We start from the raw sequence: 11372 nt of genomic DNA on the forward strand, positions 1-11372 counted from the left end.
AATAGGTTTATCCTAAAAATGTTCATACTGCAAGCAAGCAAGCAAGCAAGCAAGCAAACAAACAAACAAACAAACAGGAAAAGTTGAAGCCATCTGGGAAGGAGGTGAAGAAAGATAGTCTGCATGGATGAACTGGGGATTTTAAACCTTTGGGCTAATGCAAATGACACTAATCAGGAGTCTATTTTTCACATAGCTAATACTAGTATAGGAGCAGCACACATGGCAATCTCTTTTGAATAAAGAAAACATCAGGCTGCTGGACACAACTTGGTCGCCATTCGGGGCAGTATGCCAGACAGTGTATTGCAGCAAAATGAAGTATTGAGCTGGACGCAAAGCTATGGTGCCCCAGAGGGGAAAGTCTCCTGTTTGACAGAATTGAAAAAGACTGTGCCGTTGAAACAGATCCCCCCCCCAACTGGTGTTCTGCTTTCAGATTTATATTTCTACTCTCTAACATTGTTTGCTTGGGGGTTTCTGAGCTGCCTTTGGCTGCATCTGTAACAGGATTGTAGTGCACCTCTTTTTATCTTTATTGGTGTAGTTTATGCTATATATGTTGAGTACAATGTAATACCTTTATATAGTCAAAATATAGTTTTTAAACCAGCTATATCCTATCTTCTGGTGTTCTAGAAATCTGGCTGCATTACTTACATTTAGCAGACCTGCTCTGCACACAATTTGTGGCCTAACAAAATGAACTCTGCCTAGCAGCCAGGGATGTGACAAATCTCCATTTTATCCTGGGTCTTAGACATGGTGGGGAATAACATAGCATGACACAGTATATGGCTAGTTGGCTGGGGGTGGGGGGTCAGAGCTGCCTTTGGCTGCATCTGTAACAGGATTGTAGTGCACCTGTGTGAGGTCATGATGTGCCCCCATATCAAAAAAAGGATCACAATGCTCTGCTGAAGAAAGAACATTGGCAGACACGTGCAGTGCCTAAAGTTGAACCAAATCAGAGTTAGTGCGAGTTTTTTATTGTCTTTTTAAAGAGGTTCATCTATCATTTACATAATAAACACAAGAAAGGAAAAAAAACAAACAGCCTTCTACTGACAACAGTCCCAGTGCTTTTCAAATATGAATATTTCTCTTTCAGATACAAATACCTTCCAAAATGTTTTCATGACTGGTGGGCTATAGCCATGTTCTTTTGAAGTCGGAGAGAAAATAAAGCAGAAATATGTTTTAAAAAAACCTTTCTGATTTTCTGTTATTTCTTGGGTTTTCAACCTTGTGGGTGAGTCTTTTCCTTTAATATCAAGTCCCACACCCATATAATGGTGTATAATTTTCATTGTCAAGGAACATCTCATCTGCCCACACACCCACACAAATCTCTTGGCACTTTTAACATTCAGAAATTTATTGTGGCATAAGCTTGCATGAAGTGTTAACCTCCATGGGGAGATATATAGAATGGCTGGGAATTGCTTTTAAGTTGTACTCTTCCATATGCTGGACATGCAGTGTATGCATGTTGAAATTCTATGGTTATCCACAATTTGAGGGATCCTGCCTACTAATGGTGGTGTTTTGCAGGCCTATCAATGCTTCTATAATGATGAAGGGATTTCCCCAATGCCTAGCAAGGATTCTTAGGAGCTGCCATTGCATCAGCCTCTGCAACAATATTACTGTTGCATTAATTCCCTTAATTAATTAAACATTGCAGTTCCCCCGCCCCCATTCCATATGGGTATGATAATAAACAGAAGAGGAATCCTTGCCTGGGTCTTGCTGTGTATTCAGCATGAGAAAGATAGCTTGAGAAAAGTACTGGTAGATAGCAACAATTTATGATGAGACATAGCCTAAGACTGCAAACGTTGAAGGTGGTCTGTTGATTCTGTTTTTTTGGCAGAGGCTCTGGACTGTTAGTGCTGTGCTATTTGGGGAAAGAGGAAGCTAATCTTTAGCGACCAACAGAAGTCAGCAATATACTTCCACCATCACATTCATCTGCCTCTCTCAGTGCTTCTTTAAATAAGCTTTTCCTCTCACATGCACCAGTGAAGCAAGAGGAGCTGTGAATCTGACAGAGGAGAGACTGCGATGGATCTCTCATACTGGCATGAAATGTGAGGAGACAGCTTCTAGGAGCCACAGGTGAGAGCTGAGTGCATGGTGGGGAGCAAAGGTGGAGAAACTACCCCAAAAAGGAGCATGATGTGTCCCCCACCAGACGTACTCCCCCTCTCTGAACGATTTCTTCTACTGTTCTTTTAAACCCTGTACACAGTATGGGATTTATGCTATTTCTTTCCAAAGCTGATTTATTGCATGTTAGACTGATGAGGCAAGAATGGGAACAGAGATAATGTCTGGTGAGTCAGGAGGTTGAGAAATCACCTGCAGCTTAGGACAATATGGTAAAGTAAACTCACAAAATTGTATTGACTTGGATCCTCAAGATAAATAAAATGAGTAAGTTTCCAGAATAAATATTTCAACTCCTTCCATTCTCCTTGTATCAGTCTGTGACCCTTGAGAAGCCACTTTGTGGAAGGGGCTCCTCAAAACATGGGTCCCATGCCTTTGCAATTTCATTTATTTATAACACTTTTGCCTTTAAAAAGATCTCTGGGTGGCCAACATATGGTTCAATTACACTCTGCCATCCAGGTAGTTTTTGTAGTGAAACCAGTTTAGCTTCAGGGTATTTTCTGAGCACCAAAACACAACAGGCATTCTATCAACCTGATGTGAGTATTGTTTTGAAGACTAAAGTGTGAAACCAGGGAAGCGTGAGGACATTTGTGCCTGTACAGTTGGGCTTTCCTAGGTTGTTTTCCTCACTGCAAACCCTCGCACTCTCTGTACTGAAAGACCCTTAGAAATGCAATGTGAAGAGACTCAGGTTGGCTGCAGGTGGTTGGGAGAATTGTTAGTGCATATGCCTTCTTGTTGGTGCAAAATTTGTTTGGGTCCAGTAAAAAACTGCATTGGGAAAACTGAAATTGTGATATCATTCATTTAACAAAAAAGTAATAAAATGTATCATATATGGCAGTAAATATAATTCTAACATTAATGAAAAAAAATAAGACTTTAGAATGAACACACATTGTTTTATGTGCATGGAATCATTATTTTTCCCCGCTGTTCTTTCACCAGCCAAAATCTTATACAACGTCCAACATAACCATCATTGACAATTTTCTACTACTGGAAATTTCGGGGGACCAAGAATGGCAAATTTTGCACTTTGTGATCTTTTTAGGAGTTTACCTGACTATTCTGATGTTACTGTTTTGTAGTGAGGACACACTTTAAAGAAATGCAGTAGCGAATGTTTAGGCAATATAAGTTAATATCTACAATATGAAGACTAATGGTATTTCCCCCTCATTCTATAGGTTTTGATTCCTGGCTTCTGATGACTGGTAATCTGTGCTACCTCTTGAGCATGAGGGAGAAGTAATGTCTAATATAACAATAATAAATGATTTCCTGCTTCTGGGATTTTCTAACCAACGAGAGTTTCAACTTTTACAGTTTGCCGTCTTCTCAGCCATTTATCTGGTTATCCTTACAGGAAATCTTATTCTCATAATTCTAGTAGCCCTCAACTCCAACCTTCAGACCCCAATGTATTTCTTCCTTGTCAATTTATCAATAGGAGAACTTTGCTCCACCTCTGTCATTATTCCCAAATCAATGGCCAACGCACTCATGAACTCAACATTGATTTCATATTCTGAATGCGTGACACAAATGCTTTTCTTTGTTTTTTTCCTGTCGTCGGATGTGTTCCTCCTCACGGTCATGGCCTATGACCGATATGTGGCCATCTGCCACCCACTGCATTATGCGTCTATGATGAAGTGGGGAAGATGCATCCAACTGGCAGGTGGATCATGGATGGCAGGTTTGCTTAATGCTGCTGTGCATACCGGCACCATTTTTTCACTGCCCTTCTGTTCCAACGTCATCAATCAGTTCTTTTGTGAAATCCCACACCTAATGAAGATCTCATGCGCTGATTCATACCTCAATGAAATTTGGACACTCCTCTTCAGTTGTGCAGTAGGTATTGGCTGCTTTGTGTTCATCGTCTTGACCTATGTGCAGATCTTCAGCACAGTGTTGAGCATGCAGTCCATGGCAAACAGGCAAAAAGCCTTCTCCACTTGCATTCCCCACCTCATTGTTCTCTCTGTCTTAGTTGGCACCATTCTTTTTACTTATCTCATGCCAGCCTCCATCTCTTCATACAAGCTAGACCAGATGCTTGCTGTGATATATTCTGTGGTTCCTCCAATGATGAACCCGGTAATCTACAGCATGAGGAATAAGGATGTCAAAGCTGCCCTGGTGAAGCTGTTTTACTGGAAGATTTAAAGCAAGAACACAATGCTTCCTTTTCACTGATAACCCTGCTGCTTACTTGTGTCAAATTATGGAAGAATTTAACATAAAACATATAATTTCCTGCTTTATTTTCACTGTATTGCATTTTAGCATTGCATAATATATCGAATTCAGATTGTGAGTTATTATTAATATCACTGGGAATGTAAAATGTTTGTGTGGTATGCACGGTAAGTCCTACTTAGAACTGACACCTTGAAAGTAATAAACGTAAGTTGGGGTGATTGATTTTAACGAGTTACTCCAAATAAAACTGAACACAACCCTAACTCTGCTTCAGTGTAGTTCCCCCCCTTAACCACTAAAAGTGGAAGAAATAATTCCATATTGGACAAGCACTTTTTCCTGGGATAACACTTTCATGCAAAAGCCACTTGTTATTGTTTTCTGTTGGGTTTTTTTTGGGGGGGGGGAAATTTCAATATTATTTTAAATAAATGGAAATATAATACATAACCTTTGAGTCTATGCTGCCCCTGGGGTAGGTATCCTTGTTGCCCTACCTAGTTATATAGTTTTCAAATTGTTTTCAGAAAGTTCACAGAAGAACAAATTTATGGTGACATCATTATTATCAACAACAACAACAACAGGACGGGCTTCACAAGGACTGCGGCTGCTGCTCAGCAGAGAGGGCTCCTCCTTTAAATTGTTTTTATTTTTATCTGTGGCGTTTTAAATTATGGGGTTTTGTGTGTGTTTTTTCCTTCGTTGGAGGGTGGGATGGACATTTGGGTGGGGCTGGGAATTGGTTTAGTTTTAGTGTAATTGTAAATTCTTTTTCTTCTTATTATTAGTTTCTATTTATTATTATTATTATTAGGTATAGTTTGTGTCTTGCTTTTAAGGGGAGAGGGTCAGGGCTGCCTGGGAGTGGGCCCCCAGCCAACAGAATGGTTGGGGCAGGTTCCACGGGGGTAGGGGTGCACTGGGACATCCATCTCAGTGATCACGGTTAGGAGGAGGAGCTATGCTAAGACCAGACCATGTCATTATCGAGGAGCCAGGTTTAGTCATTGTTTGAAGACTATCCCTGCCTCCAGGTCTGGCCTTGACCGGAAGGATACCGGAATCAATGACTTGATTGGCAATGGAGAACTCGACCTGGCATGTGTAACAGAGACTTGGCTGAATGAAGCAGATGGGCCTGTTCTTGCCACTGCTTGTCCACCAAGTTTCTATTACGCACAGAAACCCAGATCATATGGGCGGGGAGGGGGGATTGCAGTGATTTTTAGGAAGTCATTAGTTTGCACCAGGCATCCAATTGGGAAGACCCAGTTTTCTGAGTGCATGTTCTGGAAGTTGGGCAATAGGGGCAGTACAGAATTCCTCCCCACTGCACCACTGATTCCTTGCCAAAGCTGCTTCAGGTTGTGGCAGATGTTCTCCTGGAGACACCTAGTTTGGTTGTTGAAAGATACTCGGAGTCGAGTGTGAATTTCATGCTCTTTATTCAGCTCATAGTAGTGAGGACTGTAGTTCCCCCCAAAACGTTTGCTTTATATACACTATTTACACAATGGGCCCCACGTGATTGGCTAATTCCGGGATACTCCTGTATGCCAATCAGAGTGCAGATTCACTTCCACCTGGAGCTGGATTGGGTGGCTCCTGCGGACCAATCAGACTGCTGCAATCTCAATCCTATTGTTCTGGGACCAATCAGACTGCTGCAATCTCAATCCTATTGTTCTGGGACCAGTCAGACTGCTGCAATCTCAATCCTATTGTTCTGGGACCAGTCAGACTGCTGCAATCTCAATCCTATTGTTCTAGGACCAATCAGCCTGCTGCAGTTTGGATCCTATTCAACTCAGTACATAACAGTTGTCCTAGGGGATTTCAACATCCATGCCAACACAACCTTACAAGGGGCACCTCGGGACTTTGTGGAAAGCATGGCCTCCATGGGGCTGTGCCTGAATAAGTTTGGCCCAACTCATAGTCACAGACATTCCTTAGACCTGGTGTTCAACTCTATGGATGTGGGTGAGCTGGCACTAAATCCAGTGGTACCTCTGGATGTGAACGGGATCCATTCCGGAGCCCCGTTTGTATCACAAGCAGTCCACAACTTGAAGCACCATGTCTGCACATGTGCATGATGCGCTTCAGTGCTTCTGCACATGTGCATGACGTAATTTGACATGTCTGTGCATGCGTGAACTACCGAACCTGGAAGTTACCCATTCCAGTACTTCCGGGTTCGGCACGTTCGTAATCACTATGAACGTAACTTGCAGTGGCCGTAACATGAGGTATGATTGTAAAAGCAAAACAAAAGAAGTGCCATTGTGTAATGAAACGGATCTAAGTTAAGGGAGTTTCAGAAACCCACGGTGTTTTATGAGTTAATGGGCATCCCAGTTTGAGTGGCAGGTATCTCATGGGAGGCGGGACATTCCGCTCTTTAAAAGGAGGGAGCAGCCGTTAGAGAGTGGTGACTGGAAGAAGGAGGGCGTGGGGCCAGGATAGTGGTGGGTAGGTTAGGTCAGGTTAGGATACGTTGAAGATGTGTATATGATGCTGAAAGAAAGAGTTTACTCTGTTATGAAACTAAGCTTATAAACCATTACTGAAACCATTATGTTCTGAAAGAAATAAAGACTTGTTATTGTTGAGCTAAGAAAATATTGTCGTTCATTTGGTCCAGCGAGCTATGTATGCTCATGAGGAGGTGAACTCAGGGAAAGGACAAAACTGACCCGCAGGGTGATAGTTTGTGTCTTGGAGTTCCCTCAGGAGGGGCTAGCGGGTGGAAACCCTGGTATTGCCACAGAGTTGCTAAGAGGGCTTTGCTAACTGATATAGTGAGGGATCTAATGAAAGAGAGACCCCGAACTGTAGGCAAAGAAGAGTTTAACCCCTGAAGCCCAGAGCAGAGGATATAACCGGCCACAGCCACTGGACAGGAAAACTCCCGTTACTAAGAGATTCCCAGATTATTAATAAAAGGGAATTGAAATAACAGACGGACCTCAGAGGGACAGGTGGGGTGGATTGAAATTTGACCCATAACACCTGATTAGAAATTCACTTAGTAACAAGGGGGGAGTGTGAAGTGGAGGTTGTAATGGACCAACCCTGAGCCTGGGTATGGGCATGTGCCCAGCACACAAAGAGTTAACACCCACTCTAGATGACTGGCAGCTCAATCGCAGAGGCGGGGCTTTTCGACCTTTTAAAAGGGGGAGAACGGCAGTTGGGTGGGGGTTGTTGGTCAGGGCTGGAGGGTGAGAGGGTGAGTGGGTTGGAGGTTAGGCTTAGGCTAGGGAAGGATAGGCTTTTATCCTGTTTAATGTTGTAACCAAGCTTAGGTACCTGAAAAGAAGATTTGTAACCGCATTATACCTGAACATCCATGTTATTTAAGTTACCTCAATAAACTTATTTTGTGTTTCAACGTTCGTGGACTCTGGCAGTGCGTCAGTGCCTCAAAAGGTGTGGCTGAGGGGAAAAGCACAAAGGGTTTCCTGTGGAAGAGGGAACGGGTGGCTTATTTTCCTGGCATACAGAGGGCTGGGCAGTGAAGCCAAAGGTGCCACGCAGTTGCCAAAAAGGGAAGGCAAGCTGCAGTAGTTTGGGAACCCAGGGCGGGAGGTCCCAAGGTGGCAGGAGGTTTTCAAACATGGAGCACTGAGGTACCCCGAGGACATCTCTCATAATATCACTTTAGGATTCATTTTAGTCGTCGGTGAAACCTAGGGAGAGACACGGTCTGGGGAAATGTTTTACAGTGTGAGGGCTCCTAGTGTGAAACAAAGGGTCCCTCACAGAGGTTCGTTGCATTAATTAGGCAAAGAAGAGTTTACCCCCTGAAGCCCAGAACAGAGGATATAACTGGCCACGGCCGCTGGACAGGAAAACTCCAGTTACTAAGAGATTCCTAGATTATTAATAAAAGGGAATTGAAATAACAGACGGACCTCAGAGGGACAGGTGGGGTGGATTGAAATTTGACCCAGAGCACCTGATTAGAAATTCACTTAGTAACAAGGGGGGAGTGTGAAGTGGAGGTTCGTCGCATTAATTGGTGGCAGCATCGCGATTTGAATCTGTAACCCACACGCCAGAGTTTGGTGTAGTTGAGACGATATAATCCTGTGAAGGAGATGGCTCATTTAAGAAAAGCAAGAGAGGCCAAAGGAGATGAGAGGACAAGTGGGGTTGAGGAAAGAGAAGACCCCAGTTCTGAAATAGAAATAATGAAAATGAAATTAGAATTGGCCCGAATTGAGGCAGAAAGGGAGAAAGCTAGGTTGGCTTCAGAGGAGAAAATGCAATCGGAAAAATTAAAAATACAATTAGAGCAAGAGAAACTAAATATAGAGAAGGAGGTGCAAGTGGGAAGGATAAGGTTAGAAGAAATTCAGCTGAAGGCAGAATTACCTCAGAGCAGAGATAACAATGAACTTACCTCAGCCAACTTAAAACACTTCCCTAAATATGTGAATGGGGATGACGTGGAGGCATTTCTATTTAGTTTTGAGAGAGTGTGCAAAGAATTGCAAGTAAATGAAGAAAACTGGGGTGCCCATTAACTCATAAAACACCGTGGGTTTCTGCAACCCTTCCCCTCTGCAGGGAGGTGGGCACAATTCAGATGGTCTGCCTCTGCTACTTAATGGATCCAAATGGTTTCCAGAGAGTGGTAGGGGATGCTTTATCCCATGTTGATGGCCTTTCAGCTGATTTCCTGGTGGCCCACTGGAATGTGGAGTTAACCAGGGCTATCAACTGTCTGGCTCCAAAGCGCCCTCTCTGATTGCATGGAGCCTGGACAGCTCCATGGTTTTCCCCAGAGCTGAGGGCAATGAAACAATTGCTGAGATAGTTAGAGCGCCAGTGGCAGAAAACTAATTCTGAATCTGACCAGACACAGGTTAGAGCTCAACGTCGAGCCTACCAAGTGGCAATAGCAACGGCAAAGAGGATCTTCTTCACCGCCTCTATTGTATCTGCAGAAAACAGCAGCAAGAGACTCTTTCAGGTGGTTCACAATTTAACAGAACTACCTTTGCCACCAGGGCCTGGTAAGGATCCCAAGATCTCCTGTAATGATTTTGCAAAGATTTTTTGCAGATAAAGTCACTCAGATTTGGAAAGATGTACACCCCACCATGGGAGCAGGGCTGGTGTGGAAGAGTGCTAGAGTTCTGTCTAGTCAAGTTGCGTGGGATCAATTCCAATCTGTTACCTCCCAGGATGTGGACAGGCTGCTTGGACGAGTGAAGCCGACCACCTGTCTCCTTGATCCTTGCCCATCCTAGCTCATAAAAGCAAGCCAGGAAGGGCTGAGCCATAGGCTCCATGGGGTGGGGAATGCTTGCCTCTGTGAGGGAGACTTCCCAGACCTGCTGAAAGAGGCGGTTATTAAATCACTTCTTTAAAAAACATATTTGGACCCGGCCAATATGGCCAACTATCGCCCAGTCTCAAATCTTCCATTCTTGGGCAAGGTGATTGAGCGGGTGGTTGCTGAACAACTCCAGACCAGGAGGATGCAGACCATTTGGATCCCTTCCAATCAGGATTCAGGCCTCATCATGGGACTGAAACTGCTTTGGTCGCACTGGTTGTTGATCTCTGGCAGGCTAGGGACAAAGGTGAAAGCTGTTTCCTAGTTCTGCTGGATGTCTCAGCAGCCTTTGATATAATTAATCATAACATCCTTCTGGACCATCTAGGGGAGCTGGGGGCACCGTTATACAGTGATTCTGCTCCTTCATCTTGGGCTGTGTCCAGAAAGTAGTGTGGGGGGATGAGTGTTCAGTCCCCTGGGCTCTCACTTGTGGGGTGCCTCAGGGTTCCATCCTCTCCCCCATGCTTTTTAATATCTATATGAAGCCATTGGGAGAGATCACCAGGGGGGTTGGGCTGGGTGTTCATCAGTATGCGGATGATACCCAGCTCTACCTCTCTTTTAAATCAGAACCAGTGAAAGTAGTGAAGGCCCTGTGTGAAGGCCTGAGGCAGTTGGAGGATGGATGGCAGCTAATGGAATGAGGTTGAATCCTGACAAGACAGAAGTACTGTTTTGGGGGGACAGGGGGCAGGTGGGTGTGGAGAACTCCCTGGTCCTGAACTGTCTCTGAAGCACCAGGTGCGCAGCCTGGGAATCATTTTGGACTCACAGCTGCCCATGGAGGTGCAGGTCAATTCTGTGTCCAGGGCAGCTGTCCACCAGCTCCATCTGGTATGCAGCCTGAGACCCTACCTGGGCTGTCTTGCCAGAGTGGTGCATGCTCTAGTTATCTCCCGCTTCAACTACTGCAACACTCTCTACGTGGGGCTACCTTTGAATGTGACCCAGAAACTGCAACTAATCCAGAATGCGGCAGCTAGACTGATTACTGGGATTGGTCGCCAAGACCATATAACTCTGGTCATGAAAGACCTACATGGGCTCCCAGTATGTTTCTGAGCACAATTCAAAGTGTTGGTGCTGACTTTTAAAGCCCTAAATGGCCTCGGTCCAGTATACCTGAAGGAGCGTCTCCACCCCCACTGTTCAGCCCGGGCACTGAGGTCCAGCTCTGAGGGCCTTCTGGTGGTTCCCTCCCTGCAAGAGTGAGGTTACAGGGAACCAGTGGGAGGGCCTTCTCAGTAGTGGCACTCACCCCGTGGAACGCTCTGCCATCAGATGTCAAGGAAATAAACAACTACCTGACTTTTAGATCAGAAGGCAGACCTGTTTGATATTTTATTGTGTTTTTAATTTTTAACAACAACAACAACAACAACAACAACAACAACAACTTATTATTATTATTATTATTATTATTATTATTATTATTATTATTAATACCCTGCCCATCTGGCTGGGTTTCCCCAGCCACTCTGCATGACTTACAGCACAATGCAAGAATAAGGGCCTTATATGATGAAAAATGCTTCAAAGGGGGCATGTAAGAGTGGCACTGTTTTGTCTCTAGGGCTTTGCTGCAGAGTTGCACAGAACCTTCAGGAAGTTAATCCCTAGG

General features: G+C 44.2%; 1 protein-coding gene across 1 annotated transcript; it reads left to right on the forward strand.

Moving 5' to 3' along the window:
• The first annotated feature begins 3682 nt into the window (after positions 1-3682).
• On the forward strand, positions 3683-4396 carry LOC117059090 (olfactory receptor 14C36-like). Its single transcript, XM_033170600.1, has one exon. The coding sequence runs from the start codon at positions 3688-3690 to the stop codon at positions 4354-4356; it is 669 nt and encodes a 222-aa protein (XP_033026491.1). The 5' UTR covers positions 3683-3687; the 3' UTR covers positions 4357-4396.
• The last annotated feature ends 6976 nt before the right edge of the window (positions 4397-11372 follow it).

The sequence above is a fragment of the Lacerta agilis genome, chromosome 14 (assembly GCF_009819535.1).
Source record: "Lacerta agilis isolate rLacAgi1 chromosome 14, rLacAgi1.pri, whole genome shotgun sequence".
Taxonomy (NCBI): domain Eukaryota; kingdom Metazoa; phylum Chordata; class Lepidosauria; order Squamata; family Lacertidae; genus Lacerta; species Lacerta agilis.